The following is a 25,100-nucleotide window of genomic DNA, read 5'->3' as shown; positions in this document are numbered from 1 at the left end:
ACCGAGTCACACGGTACTGTAGAAGTTTGAAAGCATACTAACAGACATGCAGATACCATGTGCAGAGGTCAAATCACATGCAGGCATAAGAGCTTGACAAAAAACTAAGTGCAGTTTAGGCATTTTTCCATAGCTATGCAGTATTGACTATCTACATGAGGGCTTTTAAAGGGAACATCCTCAGGGCCAAACATGACATCTCACAGTACAGTTCTCGAGTACTGTCTAAAGTCATATTTTACAAGCAGTGCTGGAGTGAAACTATAGAAATATTCTAATACTTCACATTTCGCCACAATACCCTGGAGCACTATTTCTGCATAGCAGCAGATACTGCTTGTGCCCATGAAAAAACTGCACTTGTTCCCAATCATTGGACGCACAACAGGAAAACAGAGCTGTGCCACATGAGAAGCAGTACCTATCTGATAGAGTGAGTCCCAACGGAAATAGTGGAAATTGATTTTTTTGGCATGAAAAATAAGACCAATTCTTATACAATGTCTAACACTTTTACCTGATATGGCAGAAGATACATTTGATCTAGTACTATTGTATGCCACGTTGCTGCCATCATATGCATCATACGCCAGGGTACTAAAGATATCCATGTTTAACTGTAAAAGGGAGCAAGTCAGACACACAGAGGCAAAAATGATTGGTAATGAGGACTCGATTCAGAGGAAATGAGACACCCAGAGAGGGAGATTTAATATCATCGCTGCCCAAAGACAAAACACTTAGGAGAAAGTCCTATACCAACGAAACCCCTAAAGGCCAAAATATCGCTTTCACATCACAATCAAAGGCAAGTACAGATACACCAAGAGAGAACCAATGGAAGAAGAGTAAAATACAATCAACTCTTAGCAGAACAGAGGGTTTCGGCGTTTATAATGCTGCTTGCTAGGAAACAGGCAGTTCCAGGACTTATGAATAGGAACAGCGAAATGGGGAAAATCAAATTCTACAGCAAGACACAGCTAACATATCCTAAATTTAGACACAGGCAAATAGCTCAGATCTTGATATATAACAACCGAGACACATGGGCTCCGTTTTTAGCCTCAGCGTATGCATTGTCCACAAAGAGTTTAAAAAAACAACAGACATGAATAGAGAATCACAGACCACAGGCCTCTTCATGTTATGGAGGTCATTTGGTGTTTGACCATGGGCTATAGTGCAGCTCTCTTTCCCCTATCCACAGGTGCCCCTTCTTGCCACTCTTGCCATATTTCCAGCTTGGATATCCTGCATGTGGGCTCTCACTGCATGTAAATTCAGTTACAACATGGACATCCCAGTTTGATCAGGTATACAAACTAGCCTCCATCAGAGACACTGAGTGCGCAATAATGGGAGAACCAAAAGCTACAAGGCTAACAGGTACATTCCAGCTCACCTAATCCGACACTGTATCAAACTGGTAGGCGGTGCAGCATTATCCTTAGCACGTATCATGCTGAGGATGTGCCCTCCATGACACAGCACCAGAGTGTTGGGAAATCTCTGGTGCAGGCACTAGGGATTTATCCACGCAGTCTCCTGACCTTCAGCCTGTCTCCCCCCTGGCAGGCTGGTAATGTTAGAATGCCCAAAACACGTAGACAACGCACACCTGGAACTGGCACTCCTGACCACAATCGTAAGGCCAGTGAAGTAGCTGCAGCTAGGGCCTCAATCAATTGCAAAGTTGGAAATACAACTTGCAGTACCCTATCCCCTTACTGTTTCCTTAAAAATAAAAAACCTCACCATGAATGTATGCAACAGGCGACATTCCCTAATTCAAATTAAAAAACACAAAATAACTCTCAGTACTGACAATGACTGGAGTGCAATAATTCTTGAAAGGAGAACGAGGGTTACAACTCCTATATTTTTTTCTACTGAAAGATGGAACTTCAGTAGGATAGTGACATAATTAACATTTTTACAAAAGAACACAAAATCAAAATTATTACTTTTCTGGAGTCCTCAAATGTACTGGTCATTATGTCATTCCATACTGTACTTGAGGAACATAGCATAGCATTGCTGAACAGAGCATAACAAATAATGGCCTAATTTCTATAGCAAATACTTACCTTAAACGATTCTACTTGCTGCTGATTTGCTTCCAGTTCTCCTTTCAGAGATGCCTGAAGTCGAAGGTGGTCAGTCTCCTAGGGAAAAAAACACCCTTTTGAATGACGAGCAAGGAAAGTCTTGTTGCAGGCAATGAAATAAAATACTGACCAAAACCTCAATGACCACGCGGACACTAAGGAAAACACTATCAATCTGTCAAAATCCTAAACCCAATAATCCAACCAACAACACAAAGCACAAACTGTAGAAAATTGAAAAAATTATCTTGTTTACTTGGAGGTTTTTCACGATATGACCATATGCTCTTGATGAGAGATTAGAAAACGAAAACAGACTTAGGAATCTTTCTTTTTCCTAGGGCTTGGGAATGGATTTAGCATTTTTTTTTTTTTTACCTGTACCACAGGTTCTTGTAAGGAAATTCTTCTTTTTGCATGACCACCCCCAATGTACTGGTCTGAGGCTTCTGGTTTTTTGACTCAAGAGTGCACCGAGACCTGCCAAACAGGCCCCCTGTGCATGGTCTACTCCTTGAAAGGTTTATGTCTGAGTGGCTCAACCACAATTAGCACAAGCGAACTTACTTAGTCTCTAATATGTGGTACCAGGGGTACCCAGGGCCTGTAGGTTAGTGTCCCTCGTGGACTACAGCACTTACTGTGCCACCAAGATTGTGACAAAGGACAGCAAGACTCCCAGCCTGCCACTACTGAGTGGCACAGCAGTTTTGAAACAAAATTTACTTTGTTATTTAAACTAATGCCAGTGGAACTGCCTGAAGCTAAGGACGTATTGGACAGCAGTGGTGCACAGCATTAACACCATCTTTCATATAGACATCCCGCATTCCCAGCCTATACACTAGTAGGACTGCCTAATGAACTCACATTTCCACTATGCTCACACCACAGTAGAGCAATAGCTTTGGCTGCAGCAAGACAGGCCATTGTGGCGCTCTGGGGCAAAGATCCAGTCCCAGACTATGGGACATGGTTGTCCCACCTATGGGACTTGCTGGGGATGGTAAAGATATCAGTAACCCTTTTGTTTTTTATGCAATACTTTATTGATTAACTAATGCATCGCAATACAGAAGTACTGAGGAAAAAACCCCTCCATGATGAAAACAACCACAGGTATCAATAGACAGATAAACTGCATTGGATACAACAGCAGGATCTGGGTTCATAAACTGATGCCAGTTGGAAAAGTCCATGCTCCATTACATCACTGAGGTTCCGACTCATGTAGGGGTTAAAGCGAAAGAGCCAGCGTAAAGTTCGTATCCTACAAAAAGACCCCTAGGTTATTGGACCGGTTGTAGACCTGTGTGTATCCTTGGGCGAAGGGAAGAGCTGAGGTGTAGCAGTGACAAGAGGCTGTTTTTAAGAAAACTTGGGGACTCCGTTTAGCCTTCTTTCAATAGGACTATAGGTAACTCATATGCTCCAAACATCTAAGAGTAATCAGACTCATGGCTGTGAGTACTACTGCATAGTTACACCTTCAGATCCCTGTGAGCTGTGTCAGATGCATGGGGACTATGTGATACTCACTAAAGGGCTGCACTGAAATGGCCATGGACAGTTGTGGGCATCACAACCAGGGGGAAGGTGATGTGCTTTGGTGGGGCGCGAAGGAAGGATCACTGATGGGAAAAGACCACTGCTTTCTTTAATTTTTTGGAATTGTTTATTTCTTGTATATGGTATTTCTTGTCTGCTGCGTCCACCGGCCTTTTGTTGTGGTGGTACTGCACTGTATACCAATAAACAGATTTAATCCTAAACTAATTAAGTCCAGACCTTCCTTTTCAATTATACAAGACACCCCTAAGGCTGGCCTATTGAGCCCTAGGGCAGGGTGCTGTATATTAAAAAGTGTGGCATGTTCATACATGTCCTAACAGTAAAAACTGCAAACTGACATTTTTGCTTTAGAAAGGCTAGAAGCTCCATTGGCGAGTACATGGTTACACACTGACAACTCAGCTGTGTTAACTTCTGAATGGGACTTCTAAAGTTGATACTTTGAGGTGTTAAAAGAATCTTGATATTAAACCCGACTTTATGCCTAAATTGCCCTCTTAAAATTTAATGTAACTTTTAAGTAAATGGCAACTTTAGAAAGTTACCAGTCTGTTGACCGTTTTCCAGTGACAGTTTATGGTTGCTGGCCACAAAACAGTTTTCTACCATGCTGGGGAAAGGTGTGAATGACCCTCAGGAAAGAACACAAATGGCCTCCCATTCGAAGAGTTGTTATCAATTCCCAACAGGAAGGCCAAACAGGGTGTGAGCATAAAAGGCAAGCTTCACAGGGGAAGTCGCCTTTGAAAGGCAGATGGTGGACACATACAAGAGGGGTTTCTCTTTTCTTCTGGTTGGCAGGTTGGCGTCTTGAAAACAGAGGGGGAAACACTGGCCAAACAAGCTTTCTTGTGGGTATGTATCCCTTGCATAGCTACAACTCTAGGGTGGACTACTGTGCTCCACACACCAATAGATGGGTTCTGCCATCTTGGGAGTGAGCAGAATATTGCATTCTGGAACAGATAGATGCCACACGTGAGAGGAAGTTGTCATGAGACGGGAGGGGACCTGGTAGCCCATTGACTAGTAGCCACAGCATAACTGAAGGCAAGTTTGGGCATGAAATTGGCGCCCTGGGCACCCAGACCTCAAATCATGTCTGAAATGGAGATTGGCTGTAAGAAAGGATAGCTTGCTTTTTCATGGACCTGACAAAAAGAGGCTACACCAAAGATTGGATTACACTTGCTGATTCTTGAGCTAGCAAATAATGTGACTTTGATACCCTCCTTGAGGAAAAGGCTTATTTGAGACCCATACATCAGAAGTGACTTCAAGAATCAGTTGTCTGACTTCCTGTTCCAGGTACAGAGCCACAAAAGCTGAAGAAGCCTGCCTTGGCGAGTTGGTAGCCCAATCGCGTGACTGCTGCCCAGTCAGTGAACTACTGGTTTTGCTGTACCCAGAGACCAGCAGACTAGTGCCAATTGGCTTGTGGCTGGACTTCAACTGGACTTTAAGGGACATTGACCCCTGTGGCCACAGTTACGTGACTGTGTTTGTGAACTGAGGGGTGACCCTAGGAAACCGCCGTCACTGGTTCAGCATTCTGTACTCTTTGTATCATGGCCACTCCATTGATGTCTGGCAGTTTGCCATTAGAGCCTGGAACTGGACTAGAGACAGCTCTGACTGCAAGTTGGTTGTCATGCCAAGCCTCATTGACCCCTGTAACTCTCTCCCTGTTAGACTTGGTTGCCCAAAGCAACTTTTCAAAAGATTTCAAAGTGCGGTAGTTGCGAATGCCTTTTGAGATTTGAATGAAAAGCAGTGATATACTAATTGCTAATAATTCATATTTCTGGACCACTGTGGTGGATTATGTTAGTTTTGGTGTCTTCAAAGTCATAAATGTAAGAGCTATGTTTATAAGTTGTTATTACATTTCCTTTGCGTCAGGTTTCTTTCTTGTTCAACTGTTTTGGTACTTGTTAAATGCTTTGCACTTGTAACTTTGACAAAACCTGACTGCTCAAAGCCACAGCTAGCTAGGGTGGAACTAAGGTTTTGCAAACAATCCTGACTGGATCCAAGATTGGTTTGTGAATATATTACATAGTGAGGTCACACAACCACACCATACAATAAACTGCTTTCTTCACAGGTCTTAAACACATATGCTTTTGTTACTCATACCATGGGATCCACAGGAGTGTTTCACAGGGAATACAGAGTCTCAGCCTTTACCATAAATCTTTATATACATATATAGTTTTAAAAGGACAGATCAGCAGTGGAAAGTTGATGTTTATATTATTCTAATTTATGAAGGTCATCTGTTTACGCAGACAAAGTTTTAATTAGTAAAAACATGTTATTTAATTTTGTATTATTTCCTCACACACCTCCATCAGACATTGCTGTAACACAGCCTCTGATCTCCACTGACAACAAAATAATATAAACAGGATTAATTTCAAATATTGGAGACTTTATATTTTCTAGATCCGATTTCCTGACTGAATGGATCCGTAGGACAGCTGATAGGAACATTCTTCAAACATGTCTCACTACCACCATGAATGTCAAACCTCTCACTAATTATTACACTGCTGTCTTGACTGACAAATCTCACGAACGTGCTATCAAACAGAACTAAAAGAAAAAAAATAACTCAAACTTGTGGTCTCCCCAGAACTAAACATTTTGTACACCCCTACTTCAATATAGCAAACCATAGCATTCTAAAACATAAAAAATGCTTGGACACATAAGAATAAGTACTACACTGTTTGAGCCACTACCAGCTTAGATTCTTCCAGCAAGTCAATGTATGAAAAAAAAAAAAAAAATATATATATATATATATATATATATATATATATATATATGGTTACAGATAACTTAAAAAAATAATTAAGCACCCTCTTCAATTTACTATAAGTGGCCCACCTCTGTACACAGCCTTGTCACCTCACTCGCCATACTACTTTAACTATGACTAGGGCCTTCTCCATGCACTGGTTATATACCTTTGCATATGACATCAGTTACAGCATGTGAAATCATAGCATTTATAACACTTATGACATTTAAAATGACATTTGTGAGAACACTGTGCATGGTAGAGTGGCGAGTTATGGTTAATTTAGTGTGCCGAGTGAGCTGACAAGACTGTGTAAGGAGGTGCGCGACATAATAAATTGAAGTTGCTGAGTAAATTATAATTTTAAGTTATAACTATAACTTTCGAATTTCCGATGTTTGTATAGTTTAATTCCTAACATTTGTTTTCTCATTAAATTTCAATGGCTTTTATTTTTTAATAAAAAATATATTTCAAACGGTAGTTGTATGAAGTTGGCTCTGTGTATACTATCTCAAAGTGAGAGATAGTGTGCACAGAGTCCAAGGGTTCCCCTTAAAGGTTGATAGTGGCAATAATAGATAATACTAATACTCTATTTGTGGTAGTGTGGTCGAGCAGTAGGCTTATCAGAGGGTAGTGTTAAGCATTTGTTGTACACACATAGGCAATAAATGGGAACACACACTCAAAGACTTAACTCCTGGCCAACAGGTTTTTATATAGAAAAATATTATTTTCTTAATTTGCTTTTAGAACCACAAGTTTCAGAATTCAAGTAAGTACATAAATTGTAGGGTACTTGGTATAGGTAAATCTAGAACTTTGAATGAAAACAGTAAGGTGCACAGTTATGGCAATAAGCTATTTTAAAAGTGGACACTGTGCAAAACTCAACAGTTCCTGGGAGAGGTAAGTACAAGTTAGTTTAGCAGGTAAGTAAAGCACTTACAAGCTCAGTCTCCAGGGCATAGGCAGCCCACTGTTGGGGGTTCAACTCAATCCAAAACACCCAGCAACACAGGGCCGGTCATGTGCAGAGGTCAAAGAGGGGCCCAAATAACATAGGTGCCTAAGGAGACTAGGGGTGCTCCGGTTCCAGTCTGCTAACAGGTAAGTACCTGCGTCCTCAAGGAGCAGACCGGGGGGGTTTTGTAGAGCACTGGGGGGGTCCCAAACAGGCACACAAAATACACCCTCAGCGGCATAGGGGCGGACGGGTGCAGTGTGCAAAGTAGGTGCCTGGTTTTGATTAGAGATCAATGGAGGGCCCCGGGGGTCACTCTGGAGATGCAGGCAGGGGACAGGTGGGCTTCTCAGGCCAGCCACTGACTGGGCAAAGATGAAGGCCGCCTGCTGGTCACTCCTGCACCGGTAGTTGGTTCCACTCAGACCTGGGGGCTCTGGGTGCAGTGCTTCTTCCAGGCGTCATGTTCTTTTTTACTGGGCAGTCGCGGTCAGGAGGAGCCTCTGAATTCTCCCTGCAGGCTTCACCGTGGGGGTGCAGGGAGGTCGTCTCAGGGTGGCCACATCATGGGAGTCACCGGGGGGTCCTCACTGCAGTGTTGTTCTCTCTGGAAACGAGCCAGGGTTGTCGGGAGCAGAGTGTTGGGGACTCATGCTTCAGGAGTGAGGCTGGAGTCCCTTTGAAGACGGTTTCTTCCTTATTGTTTGGACAGAACCGCTGTCCACAGGAGTTCTTGGCCCTTCGTGGTGGCAGGGCAGTCCTCTGAGTCGGCAGAGGTCGCTGGTCCCGCTGGATGTGTCGCTGTTGCAGGTTCTTTGAGTGTGGAGACAGGCCAGGAGGGCTGGGTCCAAGTCAGTTGTTGCCAACCGTCTTCTCTGCGGGGCTTTCAGGTCAGCAGTCTTTCTTATTTGTAGGTCGTCAGGAATCTGATTTCCTGGATTCAGGGTCACCCCTAAATACTAAATTTAGGGGTGTGTTAGGGCTGGAGGGCAGTAGCCAATGGCTACTATCCCTGAGGGTGGCTACACCCTCCTTGTGCCTCCTCCCTTTGGGGAGGGGGGAACATCCCTATTTCTATTGAACTAAATCCGCCAGGTGTTACATTTCCTGCAGGGGGAGGTGTGAAGCACCTCCACCCAGGACAGGCTTTGTTTCTGGTCACAGAGTGCACAAAGGCACTCACCCCATGTGGCCAGAAACTAGTCTGGAAGTGGCAGGCTGGCAGAGACCGGTCAGCCTAGCACTAGCAGTTGGGCTGGCATGCAGGGGGAATCTGTAAAATGCCCACTGTGTGTATTTCTCAATAAATCCCACACTGGCATCAGTGTGGATTTATTGTGCTGAGAAGTTTGATACCAAACCTCACAGTATTCAGTGTAGACATTATGGAACTGTGGAGTTCGTGTTCGACAAAGTCCCCGACCGTATACTCTTTATGGCTACCCTGCACTTACAATGTCTAAGAATTGGCTTAGACACTGTAGGGGAATAGTGCTCATGCAGCTATGCCCTCATCTGTGGTATAGAGCACCCTGCCTTAGGTTGTTAAGGCCTACTAGAGGGTTGACTTACCTATGCCACAGGCAGTGGGTTGTGGGCATGGCACCCTGAGGGGAGTGCCATGTCGACTTAGCCTTTTTCTCCCCACCAGCAAACACAAGCTGTGAGGCAGTGTGCATGTGCTGAGTGAGGGGTCCCTCGGATGGCATAATACATGCTGCAGCCCTTAGGGTCCTTCACTGGCCACAGGGCCCTTGGTACCAGGGGTACCATTTACAAGGGACCTATCTGTGTGCCAGGGCTGTGCCAATTGTGGAGACAAAGGTACAGTTGTAGGGAAAGAACACTGGTGCTGGGACCTGGTTAGCAGGGTCCCAGCACACTTTCAATCATAACTAACATCAACAAAAGGCAAAAGTTAGAGGGTAACCATGCCAACAGTGGCATTTTCCTACAGTAGTTTTCAGTGTCATTGAGTTGAGTGTTAAGGGGAGTGTCATAGAGTTTAGTAGAGGACAGTGTTGTACAGTCCAGTGTCAGAGTGTAGTGTTGAAGAGTGGAACAGAGTGTAGTGGCAGAGCATACAGTAGAATAAAGTGATATACAGTGGGGTGGAGCAGTGTGTAGTATAGTGGAATTGACTGCCGTATTGTACAGTGGATTGGACTATTGTGCTGTAGAGTGTTGGAAAGTGTTGTACAGAGTGGATTAGAGTGTGCTACAGTAGAGGGCATGGTTTGTCATATTGTGGAGTGGAGTATCGTACAGTGGAGTGTTGACTGCAGTGTCTGAATGGAGTGCTGTCGACTGCAGTGACTGAGTAGCGTGTCATACATTGGAGTAGGGTGTTATACAATGTAATGGCACAGAATGGAGTACAGTGAAGTGTCACACAGTAGAGTAGCAGATAGTTGCGCACTAAGTACTGTCATACAGTGACCTGTCATACAGTAGACTGGGGTACAGTGTCGTACAGTGGAGGAGAGCGTTGAAGAGTGGAGTGCTGTCACAACGCCAGCTTGTGCCCTCTGTGTGGTGGGATTTACTCGCAGGGCTCATTTCCACCCTTCCCTTTTGGCACCACCCTGCCCCTAGTACTTCCAGTCATGCTTCATTTGTGGTGCCTTTCAATCTCAACCTCTCCATGATTTCCCTCCCAGGAAGCCTGAACCATTGACCCTCCTGATCTGCTGCTATGCAAGTTTAGGCTAGTTTGCACCTGAGGCTATTACCTGTTTGTTTAGGATAGTCAAGTTTTCACTGTGAACCACTGAATTGTACCATCATGCGCTTGGGGTTCCATTGTACTTGTTTATTGTTGTCAATTACCATCTGCACCTGCCACCTGGTAGACCTCATATCCATTGTATGTAACAGGTGATTTTCCCCAGGTTCATTGGACTATTCCATGCTTCCACATGGGCTAATGCTTTTCTGGAACACTGTTTGCTTCCTGTATAAATACCCCCTCTGAACCTCATCAGCACTTGGCCTCATTCCTGCCCAGCACAAGCTTCGTCCCTGCACTCCCCACCTGAGTCACTCAAAACTCCAGTGCTCTAGTCTTTCAAGCCTTCCTGATGATTCTGTGATCCAGGAATCTGCAATGCTTCCAGTGTCTTCCTTCATGAGCTACAATTCTGCCTTCTCTTGAGTTTCTTGCACCAAGTTCCCTGTCGTCTTCAGATTCCTGCTCAAGTACTGTCCTGGCTAAGTACCTTCCCCTCAGGGTAGTGCGCACTAATCCATAGGTTAGCAGATGATACAAAGACTTATTCCATTGAAGGCGTGAGCAAGTTTTTCAGATATTGGACATTGTTTGAGTTTTAACCCCCTTGAGGCTCAGCGCTGTGGACTCTTTCATTGCAGCGCTCTGAACTCTATGGTACCCAAACTGAAAGTTTGCCTCTGTGTGTCTGACCAGTTGTATCCAGTATTTTGGGAGAATATTCTAGAACTACTTGTCGTATATGGGCTTCAATTGGAATCCCTTATGTTCCCGGAGTATCGGAAGACCACCAGTTTGTAATTGAAATGGTTTCAGCTCTCGCTCATGCTATGTTTATGATGAAGTCTGTAAATGTACAAGATGTATAACTATTGTTAGATCATTTCAATGTAGGAATCTATGGGTAACCTTGCCTCTTGTTGTTTTTAGTGTCTCACACCTGCATTGAGAATAACGACGTCCATGGAGTCCAGATTCTACTACCCAGTACAGAAGACAGGTGAGCAGTTCCCTCAGCGTTGTGTGTTCAACTTTTCTTGTTTTATCTCATCCCCCTTTCCCCTCTTTGGACCGCTTGTGGAACCAGACTGTTACTTGTTTCTCTAAGCTGCCCAGCTGAGATTGGAGGTCCAGAATCATGCCTGCAGTTGGAACCAGGTGAGTGGTTAAAAAGGGCTTTATCATATAGTGGAGTGGCGTGTTGTGGAGAAGAGTGGCGTGAAATGTGCTAGGCTGTCAATTAGTGTAGTACAGTGACAGAGTGGATGGACAGAGTAATATCAGAGTGTAGTAGAGTCTTGAGAGTGGAGCTGCATGGAGCATAGTAGGGTGTCGTACAGTGGTGTAGAGTGGATTATTGTACAGTGGCATAGAGTGAAGTAAAGTTCCACGCAGCGGGGTATACTGGAGTGGAGCTGGAGTGGCATAACTTAGTGTGTTGTAAAGTATGGTAGAGTGGATCTGTCTGCCTTACAGCAGATTGGCGTAGAGTGGTGCAGAGTGGAGTGGCGGCTCGTACAGTAGAGTGGAGTGCTGTGTCGTAGGATGTGTTGAAGTTTCGTAAGGTGGACCAGAGTGTTATACAGTCGAGTGTATGGGCATAGAGTGGAGTACAGAGTTGTATAATGGTGTGCATGAGAACAGAGTGTATAGAGTGTTGTAAAGTGGCATAGAGTGTAGTAGAGTTTTGCAGAGTGGAAGAGTATGTTGTAGAGTGGAGAGGTGGAGAGTGCAGTGCCAAACAGTGGCATCAAGTGGGGTACAGTATTGTACAGTGGATTGGAGTTGAATAGAGTGGAATAAAGTGTAATAAAGGCAAGGTGTTAAATTGTAGAGCACAGTGGCATGGAGTGGAGTATTCAGGCATATCATACAGTAGAGTAAAGTGTCAGAGTGGAGTGCTGTGTCATACAGAGGAGTGGACTGGCTTGTCGTAGAGTCTAGGAAAGTGTTACAGAGTGGAATTCCACAGGGTGGATTACAGTGTTCTACAGTGTTGTGGCATGGAGTATAGTAGAGTGTGGTACAGTCTGGTATAACAGAGTGGCATAGAGTCTTGTAGAGTTGAGTGGTATAGAGTGTCAGAGTAAAGTAGTGTAGTTCACAGTGGATTAGTGTGTCAGAGCAGGGTGCAGTTAAGTTGGGTGGGGTGGTATGGAGAGTTGCATACAGAGCTGTAGAATGTAGGTAAGTGTCATACAGCGGCATACAGTAAACAAGAGTGGCGCACACTTGGAAAGACTGGAGTGTGCTGTTGTGGAGTGTGATGGAGTGAAGTATTGTGTGGTAGAGTGGAGGGACAGAGGCTCTTTGAGTGGAGTACAGTGTCATACAGCAGAGCAGTGGAGTGGTAAAAATTGGAGTTGGATGGAGTGACGAACACTGGAGTAGTGTAGAATGGAGTACAGTATAGTGGACTGGCACAGAGTACAGAGGCATACGATAGAGTGGCATAGAGTTGGAAAGTATTGTGGCGTGAGAGTGGAGTAGAGTGGGAAACAGTGTTGAAGAGTGTGGTAGAGCGTAGTGGTAAAACGTGTTGTTGAGTCAAGTGGCATGGAGTGGCGTGTCAAAGAGGGAGTTGGGTAGTGTGTCTCAGTGTAGCAGTGTTGTGGATGATCAAGAAGTTGAGTAGAGTGTCATACAGTGGCATAGAGTGAAGTAGAGGGTAGAACAGTGGCATAGAGTGTTGTAGAGTGGAGCCGAATAGGATGTCATACAGAGGCATAGTGTGGGCTAAAGTGAGGTAGAGTGGAGTTGAGTGGAAGGAAGTAGAGTAAAGTGGAGGGGCATACATTGGAATAGAAAACATGATGGGTATCTGTGTTATGGGCCTATACAAGGTCGTAGGCCGAGTGGTTTATAAATGTCACCTAAACTTCAATGAAGCATTATCGGACCACATTACATGTTACTCATGTACATTTTAGATTACATAATTCATTGATTTTAGAACACTTTAGAAAAGATTTAAAGCATTTGAACATCATCGGTTTAGTTTTCAATGTTTGCCTAAGCATGCAGATATATCCATCAATGGTTTGAGTAAGGTGTGTTTCCTTGTTGGGGGAAAACATGCTACTCTGTTGTATGCAACAATAAATATTTTAAAGAACATTGTAAATGCAAAAGACATTGTAAGGAAATTAAAAACATGCATTCTAAAATGTGCTTTTCTTTGTGGTACATTGCCACTATCCTGTAGGTTTAATAAGACATTTATAAAGCAAGAAAATAAAGTGCAATATGGGAATGTGCTTTTTTTACTTGGAGAGATCTGAGTTTACAATGCCTATTTTCAATTATTGGGGAGGATTGATTGGGAGATGCCTGCATCAAGAATGGGTGAGCTTGTCAGGTTTGCTGAATAATGGCTTAAGAGCAGCACTGTCACTGTGAGAGTGTTTTTCTGTATCAGCACTGAAAGATTAAACGATATGGTTAACTTTTATGTTTGGGGAAAAGGTTAGTTCCCAAAATAAATTCACCACTGTTTTGGGCCCTTGCTATTATGATTATGGGATGGGTCAAAAATGGCCTCCCCCCTATGCATAATAAATAATCATTAATGCATTGAATGCTCTCTTCTACCTTGGCTTAACTTTGCATACAACTGTATAATAAAACTCAAGAGTTACTGTTTATGCAGCAATTGTCACCAGTGGTAAAACACAGAAAAACAGATAGGATTGGAAAATCACCTTAAAAAAAAAAGTCAATCCTCCTGGCATTTTGCAGATTTAGGGTCAGCCACAGAACCAAATGATCAGAGGGCCACCGACCGATGCACTATACTCATTCTCATCTCTTTAAAGGTATGGCTGTGAAAACCCCTGTGCATCACAATCTTGCAAAATAAAGATTATCAATGTGAATGAAGAAATGGGGTCATCTTTGAAGAGGGCTTGGCATCGGATAAGACCCAAACAACTCCTTCTCCAAGCAATACACAATATAAGATTTGCCATGGCATTAGAGAAGTGGAAGCAGATACACCCACCAATGCTGCTGGAGTCAGTCTTAACACCTTAGCCATTCACTTGCAGCTGGAAGGTGCAGGACCCGGAGCCACCGGCAAAATTAAGCTAATGGGCTTGTACTCTAGGCAGGAGGCATCAGGATTGAAACACTACCAAAAGGTGCAGTCAACTTGACCAAATTAGTGCCGCTGTAGGGTGCATCCGAGGTTCCTGTACTTAACTGAATGTGAATATTATCATCATGACCTCCCTGAAGGGTTTTGAAGAGGTTTGCTTGTTCAAGTTATATGGAACGTGGTTTGAGGAGGGCTGTGAAGGGTTTTTATTGATTTGTGGGTGCAATTCACGATGGAGCTATTATTGTCTGTCTGAATTCTGAGCATGAAGGGGAGGACATTCTGTGCTTCTTAGGTATATGGCACTAGGAAAGACATGGAAAATTAACCATAGCGTACAATTTTAATAAAACCGTATGGCTGGTTACTAGCAGTCAGGTCTATTTAGAACAGGCAAAGCACCTTTTTTTTTTTTTAGTTTTAAGGCGCATCACAAAAAACTTTGATTTTTATTGTCCTACAGAAAATAAACTATTGCCTTTACATTACTAGAACCTGAAAACAGTTTAAACACATAGGGAAGATTAAAAAATAAAAATGGATTAACAACGGAAAGAAAAACGGCACTAGCACACCAAATGCCTGACCCAGCCGTGGCACTGAACTCCACTTCTTTTAGGCAGATCTGCAACATGATCAGGAAAAACATTGTACAAGACGGGCAATGACCGAAGAGGGCTGACCCACTGTAGCACGCTGTCTCCTGATGTGGCCAGAAACAAAATATGAATGACATTTGAACTGGCGAACAGATGAAGAGAGCAGACCCAAAGCCACTTAATGTATGCACATGGTATGTATTTTATATTTAGAATTGTTGATTACAAGAGGCTAGCACACGATCTAAAGTTGTCTCTCGGCCAGATCTAAACGGAAATTTGGCTCCTGTTCAGTTAAAATGGCACTTATTGAAATGTACAAAGATTTGCAGACGTTAAACTTCCAAATGCTCTTTTCTCATGTCAGTAAATTTGTTGCCTTTTCATAACATTCATGAAGTGAAAAAGCCACTTCACAACACTTAAGAAATATGAATGTATACTTTGCTCTGCTTAAAAGTTATTTCATGCCTCACAGATAATTGACTAACTTTAGAAATCATCGATGAAAGTAACATTTATACTGTATGCCTGCATCATAACTCTTTAAATCAATCTCAGCATTCTTCATTTGTATTTTATTGCATAGTAGTTATGAATTTTAGGTTCCTTATTTCATGCTACGTAAAAATTATAGATCTATTTATACATGAATTATTTTGTGCTAAAGACATCAGCACCTGGCTTTAAGATTTAAGAAGAGGACATTCACATCCTAACATTAAGGTTAAGGGAAAGCTCTGGTGCTCACAACAGAGGTTTTCCTCTACAATGGGAAATAAAGGAATTACTCCCACGATCATTCAAGGGTCTTTGCCCAGATGATTAATTAGGTTGGTGCACCCTCACCATGTTAACGTCTGTAGTCAGGGTCAGAACTACTACCCTGCTCCAACCACAACATACAATAAGGGCAGCAGCTGCTTTAGGCAGCACAACCTTGCTGCCCACATAACGGGCAAGGCAGAGTTGGAAGAGGGGTACTCTTCTTTACAACCATACCTCTTTCGAAAGTTACTGCTGTGACTCACCACAAATGGACTTTCTACTGACAATCGGGGCACTAGGAGCAGTGTGCCCTGACCCCTAAACCCCCTAGTGGTGGGTGGGGATTAGTGAATTTACACCTTGGGAAGGGTAAAGCCGAACAGCGCCAGGAATATGAAAATGAGCAGAGCGGAGCTCCTGGCAAACTGCCCCCAGCCCTTCACCCTTAAAGAGCAACCCCAATGGACACCAGTGATAGAAGGTGGGTGATTTCCTTGCTGGCCCACATATGGCCTACCTCCCCACAACAAGAGAACCGGGGTCTTGGGGAGGGGGTAATTCCACTATAACAGATAGCAGGGTTTACAAACTGGGGATAGGAAAACCGGGTTAATGTTTTCCCCTTCCCTAAGGAACAGATTCAAAACTATTCATTTCTTTCTAGGGAAAGAGAAAGCACGCTAGACATCAGGAAAGGCTGAACAAGTATCACTGCTCAAAATTTACCCCAAATAGCCTTTTTCCTCCTCTGAAGGCATATATGGGGTGAGGTACTCCAATCCGGCTAGCTAACTTAGAGGAAAGCCCACCAGTGTACAGAAATTATTTCAGCGACAAAGAAATTAACCATAATAGGCACCTGAGGCACAGTGAGAGAGGCATGCCTAGAAATGGGAGACTGCCATTCGTGGTTGGCTGGCTGTTTTCTGCCAGCTTAGGAAGTCTTGTCTCAAATTAAGTCTCCCACCAGATGAGCTGCTGACAGCCCAGTTCCACTGTCTACCACCTGTAGCCCTAGAAGCATGTTATTTTCTTACATATTCATCCATTCTAATAAAGCGCACTAAACCCAAGGATATCTAAGTGCTGGACATCATTTGCTCCGGAATTGTGATGTTTGCTGTTCAGGCACCTAACTATGCCTGTATCACTAATAAAGTCTAATTGGTATTGCCACTATTGTTCTGTGATTACGTTCTTGATGTTTTCCATTTGCACTGAATTGCTCGTATGTGCTGTGGTAGTGATAATTTATTATCACCTTTAATGTTTTTTTTTTTTTTTTTTAATGCCTGTAGTGCAGACTTCAAACATAGTAATCAATGCTATCAGCTCAATGCTACCATGTTGTTTTGCTATGGCACTCATAACAAAACCATTCTACATAAAAAAAAAAAATCCGAGTGCTGTACATAAAACTTAGTGAATGTCTGGTTAATCGTTACATAGAACATGAAGCCTTTCAAACATTATTGTACTCTTCTGAAGGCAAACAAACTTAAAAAAAAAAAAAAATCAAGGTCAAATGGTGGACATATGTTATATACTTTTAAGAAGGTAATGCTAAGAAAGGAGATGAGGAGAAAAAAGGACTAGGAACTGGAAGAACATTAGAACAGGTGGGGCTCGGATCCAAAGTGGGAGTCAAGCAAGAGAACAGCAACAGTGAATGGCTGGGAAATACAGGCCCGACAACAAGATGGCCGCCACTCTGTGAGGCTCTGCCGGCCAGAGTGCTACATCCTTCATTTATCCTCCCGCCAGGGGCCCACTGGCGACTACTGAACACAGCTGCGCCCCCTCCCCCCCCCACTGTAACTGGGGAGCATGGAGGGGGCTCCGATTTGGCCTGTGCCCTCTGCTGCACATCGTTTGGCTTGCCTGCCAGCTGCTGACTGCCAGGCTGGGTCAGTGGCCCGATGCAAGACTCCAGCCTGGACAGGAGGTGCTGCTTTGTGTGGTCTGTGACTGGGGGTGAATGTTTGATTTGATCTGCATTCCGTCCATCATCTGTTGTTGTTGCATTTGCCGCCCCAAGTGGGAAGGGTAAGCTCAGACATGGGTCCCGTGCTTGCTACGGCACCAGATTCAAGCTAGCCTGGCTGATGAAGGGAGATACCCTGAAACCGGCCCCAGGATGCTTGCTTATGGTCCAGGGAAGGGCTGGCCTGGCAGTTTGGGCTGCACTGCTCCCATGGGGACCAGGGTAAAGACTGATTTGCATATAGCTGGGTCCACATTGGAATGGCATTGCAAGCAAAAAAACTGATGGATTAAACCCATATCTGTGACTGGGGGGTGAATGATTTGCTCTGCATTCCGTCCATCATCTGTTGTTTTTGCATTTATTTTGTTTGCAGTGGCTGCGTCTCCTCCCACTTGCCTTACCTCCATGCTGCCCCTCACTCTTCATTGCCTCACTCTGGCGTGGGCGAGCAGGCGCTCCTCCTTAAATACGCCTTAAACAGTGGTAATGTAATATGAGCTGGGTGGAAATACAGACCTTTCCAGCCTCTCTGCAAAACAGTTCTTTGGTTGGGGATGATCACATCTGCAGAGAACAGTGGGGTTGGGGTGGGGGACGTTGGGAGTTTGTTACTTCAATGATTGCATTATGTTTAGAGATATGGGGGCAGTGACTTTGCAACGAGGGGACTAGGCTCCAGGGGGAGGGCCACCGTGCCCGCACCCCTCTTACCTCATGAGCTTCTCCTGCAGCATCATTTTACCTCTCCTTGGGGCTCAACATGGTCCTTGACCTCCTCCCTCAATGGTCCTATGGAGCTGGGTCACACTCACAGGGAGAGCCCGCTCAAGCTCCACTAGGCCCACCACCTCTCACCAGTCCTGTGCCAGCTGTTGTGCAGCTCGCCCCCGGGGAAAGATGGAAATGCAGACACAGCAGTAGGTGACACACCACGGTTCCTCTCATCCGCGGCACTGCTGCTCTTGTAGATGAGGATCGTGGTGCGGCCGCGAGCCGGCAGTTGCTACCTCCACCTTGAGGCAGGTCTTACGAGCGGCAGCCTCACCTCCCTCCTGGCAGAGGGTATGTCGGAGCGAAGTTGTCCAGCTTGACCGGCTGGGTCATCGTATTCCCTCCTGGAGGCTAGGGTCTCACACACCGACCTCTGCCAATCCTGCGATGGGGCCCAGGGCTGGAACTCCACGGAGGGAGCCAGGCTGCACAGTGCATAGCCCGCACCGCCTCATGCCGTCTCCGAACCGGCAGACGCTCAGGATGTCTTCGGGGGTGCGGCTGAAACCAGGGGGAGGGTGGCACCGTGGTGTCCCAGCGACGACGCCTGCTCCAGGACTCTTCTCTCCCAAAGTGCCACCACTGTCTTTGGCTCACTTAAGGATGCAGTAGGAGGGTCGTCAACTCCCACCACAGGGCAGGCCGCCCCCACCGCATCCGGGCCTCCCCTCAAGTGCACCCGGTATCAGATCAGGGCTTTCCCCCTTGGGATATCGTCGTGCCACAGGTTCCACCGGTCAGTATCATAGGGGGCACAGCTCCACTCACCAATGTATTGGAGGATTATGTAGGATTCATTTGGGGCTTCTAGTGAAGCTTTTCACACCGCGTCCGCTCTCTGACCCATCTTAGCCACACCCCCGCAAAAATGAAGACCTAGAAGCAAGATTCAGGCGGAACAACCTTTGCATCCTTGGCATTCCTGAGTCAAATGATATGGGCCTCATGGAAGACCATATCATAGTCCTACTCCGCTCACTCTTTGGAGACGCCACGTCCACGCTGTTGTTGGCCGACTGGGCACATAGTTCTTTGGACACGACGCCCCCACAGGGTGCTCCTGCTCAACTCATTATAACTTGCTTACTGAACTACCAAGACATTGCTTTGAGAGTGGCCCAAGACAAGAAACAGCTGCACTATCAAGGCAACTAAATAACTCTCTCTTCCCAGATTACACTCTCGCTGTCCAGCCCACCTGACACGGCTTTGCCCCAGTCAAGCCCTCTTTGCAGAAAACGGATGTCACTTACTCGTTAATTTATCCTGCCAAGTTAAGGATTCATCACCGGGGCAAGACTCATCTTTTCACAGATCCCAAAGTGGCCACCAAATCTGGCAAAACTTTGCTGCTCGTTGCCAACGGATCTGGGTTGGACCGCCAAAATACACTGAGTGGCTACTTAGTGATAACGACTAGCAAAGTTTGGCTGCTACAAAAGGCTCAGGACTGCACCCGCTCTCACTCTGTCTCCTAGCTATTTTTTCCCCAATGTTGATTGCCCAGAACACTATGCAGAAGTCTAGAGGCTGGCTGGAACACTGGGTCTAGGTGTGCTTCTACGGGGTGGAGATTTCAACAACAGCTGAGGGTCACAGCAACTCTAGAGTTGCCGCATCCAGGGGCTGCCTCACTACTGTGTCTACTCATGGCTGGCAACTGTCTCACAGATCTCTGGCTGGCTGCACACAGCTCTAACAGAGAGGGCACTTGTATTACCACCGCACACAATACCTGATTACGCATAGACTTCTAGTTCGCTATTCCTTATGATAAGACATGGACATCTAGAGACGACCATTTTAAAAGCACACTTTATGATCATGCCTCAATTCTGCTACAATTAGGTGTCCCTTTGGCTGCTTCGAGGGTGTTTACTTGGAGGCTTTTGAGTGGGGCCCTAAAAGACCAAGGAGGTCATTACGACCTTGGCGGGCGGCTTAAGGTCTGACCGCCGGGCAACAGGCAATGCAGCCGTACTCGCACCATGGCCATTACGAGATCCCCACTGGGCCACAACACAGGAGCCGGCTCCAAATGAAGCCGGCGGTGTGGCGGCCGTGTGACGGGTGTAGTTGCACCCGTCGCGCTTTTCACTGTCTGCATAGCAGACAGTGAAAAGCTGCACGGCCCGTTTCAGGGGGCCCCACGACTCCCCTTTCCGCCAGCCTTTCATATCGGTGCAAACCGCCATGAAAAGGCTGGCTGGAGGATTACTCCCGCCGGGACTAAAGTGTCAGGAAACCGCCTGGCCCGGCAGTGCGACCGCGGCTCTTCTGCCACGGTCGTAATACCAAGGAGCTGGCGGTGAAATCTGCCAAAACAACCCTGGCGGTCAAAGACCGCCAGGGTTGTAATGACCCCCCAAGTCTTCATGGAGGAAATAAGGGAAGCTATAGTTGATTATTTTGATAGCAAAAAAGCTTCAGTACAATCTCCTTTCACCCTATGGAAAGCGGTTATTAGAAGGGAGTGCATAGCAAAGCAGGCTGCATATTAAAAGCACTGCGCAGGGACATCGCTGAGCTGGTGACTGAACTACGTGCTCTTGAATGCCAGTACTTAGCTGAATGCGATTAATCTATATTGGCCTAAAATCAGGGCCTGTTTAGATCACTTCGAGGAGGCAGCGCAGAGGGAGTTGCACTACCTGGGCCGTAAGACATGAATCCGGCGATTTGGCAAGGGGGACAAAGCTGGAAAGACGCTGGCCAACCTTCTTCGCAAGCCAGCGATCACATTGTAGAATTAGTAAATAAACACGAACAATCCCACAGAGGAGGTTCAGCAGACAATGACGTCTTACTTTTCCTCACTTTACACATCCACACAATCCATGCCATCCGAGGCCTTCAATGCAGATTTTGACTCCATTCAATTCTTCTGGTTAGAGGGAGGTCATAGGCACATTCTTTTTTTGTTTTCATTTATTAAGCATTTATGAAAAAAGTTCCACCATCGGACATGCCACACTTAACACATTATAATAAGCATATTGTGCACATGACAGCTGTATTTTAGCACTATGGTCAAAAGGGGCTGACTCTTCTAACATCGTTACACCTCAGTCCTACGCCAGCTTTACCGGGCATACACCATGCCCTCAGCGCCCTCCACAGGCTCCCCCACTCCCACAGGGGGGTGCGTAACAATGAGCAGTGTATTACAGTAAAAATCAATAACAGCTGGTCAGGCAGTTGCATGCAGGCTGTCCAGTGGACAGTGGAGTAAGGAGGACTCTAACAGCCATCAAATATCCTTGGGTCTGGAACTCGGAGGTAACAATTCAGCATGTTTCCAATTGGTCTTTACAGTATATTAAATCCCATAACCACTCCTTAAATTTAGGTGCCCGGCCCTTACCCCAACTACATGCAATTATTCTTTTAGCCAATAATAGACTAAGGGTGACATATCTGCGGTATCCCGCTTCCAGATCCTCAGTATATCTTAGAAGGGTCAGTGAACCGCTCTGTATCCGCATAGCTCCACCAGTAAGTGGAAGCCCGTCCTGTCTTGAACTCTGACCCTGGTCAGAAGTTCAAGGTGTCTGCCTGAGCCTCATCCCTCTCCCATCCAAGGACTACATCCTACTGGGGGACCTTAACTTCCACCTGGAAAACCCAAACAACAACAACTGAACCACCCTGATCGAAAATCTCGCCAACCTTGGACTGAAGCAACTCATCACCGCACCCACTCACTTGGCAGGACTCACACTGGACCCCATCTTCTCCACCAGCAACCACGTCTCAGTCAGCCACACATCCGAACTCTAATGGACTGACCACCGCTGCATTCACTTCACCTTCAACAAACCCATTGGTCACCACCACGCTACCCAACTTCCCAGCAGAAATTGGAACAAGGTCACGGAAGCCCAGCTCACTGTCAGCCTCAACGCAATACCCCCACCAAGCAGACGACGATGTCAACACTGCCACACACAACCTCCACAAATGGATCACCGACTGCGCCAACACCCTCGCTCCCCTCAAGACACCCCACTACAGACGCACAGCCAAGAAAGCAAACTGCTACACCCCCAGCACTCAAAGAATCGAAGCAGGTCTGCAGACTTCTAGAGAGGAAATGGCGCACCAACAAGACCCCTGCAATTCACAAAACCTTCAAAAACGCCATCAAACATCACCACCAGCTCAATAGGAACACCCAAAAAGCTGCCCTGAAACAACGCATCAATAAAAACAGCCACAACAGCAAGGAACTTTTCGCAGTCATCAAAGAGGTCACCAACCCCAACTCCACCAACATCCCCCCGTCACAAGAACTCTGCGTAATCCTTGCCAACTACTTCCACAGCAAGAATGCAGACATTTACGACAGCTTCACCATCCAGGGCCCCCCACCTACTCTCACCACCAGCCTGTCGACCGAAGCGTCACCACCCCCTTCTGCCCTCCTCCGCTGGAACAACATCACCGACAATGAGACCCGCAACATCATGGCAACCATCCACTCAGGAGCACCCACTGACCCCTGCCCTCACCACATCTTCAAAAACACCAGCGACATCATCGCACCCAAACTCCGGCATACCATCAACCGCTCATTCGAAACCACCACCTTCCCAGCGAGTTGGAAACAGGCTGAGATCAACCCTCTACTGAAGAAACCCACTGCCGACCTGCTAGACCTCAAGAACTACCAGCCAATCTCCCTGCTCCCCTTTCCAGCCAAAGTCTTCTAGAAGGCAGTCAACAAACAACTCACCGCCTTTCTGGAAGCCAACAACATCCTGGACCTCTCTCAGTCAGGATTCAGAAGCAACCATAGCACCGAGACCGCCCTCCTCGCCGCCACAGACATCAGCACCCTCATCGACTGAGGCGAGACCATCGCCCTCATCCTCCTGGACCTTTCTGCCGCCTTCGATGCAGTCTCACACGACACACTACACACCCACCTCCACGATGCCGGCATCCGAGACTCAGCACTGCAATGGCTCTACTCGCTCCTCATCAGCAGGACACAGAATGTCTGGCTCCCCCCGGTCTCTCTGAAGCCACCAAGATCAGCTGTGGCGTCCCCCAAGGATCCTCGCTGAGTCCCACCCTCTTCAACTTCTACATGATCCCACTGGCCACCATTGTCAGAAGCCACGCACTCAACATCGTCTCCTACACCCACGACACCCAACTGATAGTCTCCTTCACCAACAACCCAACCACCGGCAAGAACAATTTCCATGAAGGAATTATAGCAGTCGCCGCCTGGATGAAAGACAGTTGCCTCAAACTGAACTCGGACAAAACAGAGTCCTCCACGCCCTCTGCCTGGAACGATTCCTGGTGGCCCGCCACCCTTGGAAATGCTCCCTCCGGCCACACCTGCAACCTTGGCGTCATCTTAAACTCATCGCTCTCAATGGACCAGCAAGTGAGCGCCGTCTCATCGGGCTGCTTAGACACCCTGCGCATGCTTCGAAAAATCTACAAGTGGATCCCTACAGAAGCCAGAAGGACAGTCACCCAGGCCCTCGTCAGCAGCCACCTCGACTACAACAATGTACTCTACACCAGAACCACTGGCAAGACCAGAAAAGACGACAATGCATCTAGAACGCCTCCGCCCGTCTCATCAAGAATGCCCCTCAACACATCCACACATCTGCCCTTCTGGGAGACCTACACTGGCTGCCCATCAACAAGAGAATGACCTTCTAGCTCCTGACCCTTGCCTACAAAGATCTACACGATGCCGGACCAGCCTACCTCAACCGCAGACTCTCCTTCTACACTCACGCCAGACAACTCCGCTCCACCAACCAGGCACTCGCCAACATCCCCCGCACCCAGAAAAACACAGACGGAGAAAGATCCTTCTCCCACATCACCGCCAAGACCTGGAACACCCTCCCCATCCACCTCAGGCAGTCCCCCACCCTGTCACAGTTCAGGAAGGACGTCAAGACCTGGCTCTTCGATTGATCCTCAGCAGGCCCCTGCGCCTTGAGACCTCACAGGTGAGTAGCCGCGCTTTACAAATCCCTGATTGATTGATTGAGTGTAGGCGGCATGGAGACCATGAGGGAAAAAGCGGTCTCACTCTCACCCTAGAAGCGCAGAACCTGGGGGCATGCTCATGCCAAATGCATGAAGTCTGCGTGCTCAGATCCCCAAACTCAGAAGTCATATGTATGGAAGCCTTATGTATGGCAAGCTTACTGGGGTGTGGTATAGCCTGTGTAGGAATTTATTGTGGATTATGCATAGCCTACTACTGGAACCAATCCTGCCGGTCTGTTGGCAGCAATATAGGCACTGCTTGTCAGTCAGTGGGACCTGCAGCTCCTGATCCCTTCTCTCTCTAGCCCTAGTTCTCAATGCCGGCTGCTTTTGTTGTGTGATTTGATACAGTAATGACACTAACTGCCTCGGATTCTTCAAAGTAAGCTCTCCAAACTAAGCAGCAGATGAAATGCTTTGACGGTCGGAGGCTCAAGGGTTAAGTCTGACGTAAGGGCCCTGATGACATATTTAAGGCAGATAAAAAGGGAGATGTCCCGTGGGGTCCGTAAAACGGTCGACATCAGCGCCACCGTCTTGGAAATTACCTTCTCTGTAAAGATCCCCCCCAACCCATGCACGAATACCATATCATGTCAACAGCTTTCTGCCCACCACCTCACAGGCGACCAGAACAGCAACCTGATGATGTAGAGGCATAA

At 46.3% G+C, this 25,100-nt stretch overlaps 1 protein-coding gene across 2 annotated transcripts in view; it reads right to left on the bottom strand.

Moving 5' to 3' along the window:
* The window catches only part of GCC2 (GRIP and coiled-coil domain containing 2), a 418,679-nt gene that overhangs the window by 125,906 nt on the left and 267,673 nt on the right, over positions 1 to 25,100 (bottom strand). For both annotated transcript variants that reach the window (XM_069204470.1, XM_069204471.1), the window contains exon 15: positions 2,091 to 2,168. In XM_069204470.1, the coding sequence (XP_069060571.1) occupies positions 2,091 to 2,168 (78 nt within the window). The remainder of the gene's footprint in view (positions 1 to 2,090; positions 2,169 to 25,100) is intronic.

This window comes from Pleurodeles waltl, chromosome 8 (assembly GCF_031143425.1).
Source record: "Pleurodeles waltl isolate 20211129_DDA chromosome 8, aPleWal1.hap1.20221129, whole genome shotgun sequence".
Classification (NCBI taxonomy): Eukaryota; Metazoa; Chordata; class Amphibia; order Caudata; family Salamandridae; genus Pleurodeles; species Pleurodeles waltl.
Note: the sequence above shows the minus strand (reverse complement) of the source record. Positions and strands in the feature narration are given on the sequence as shown.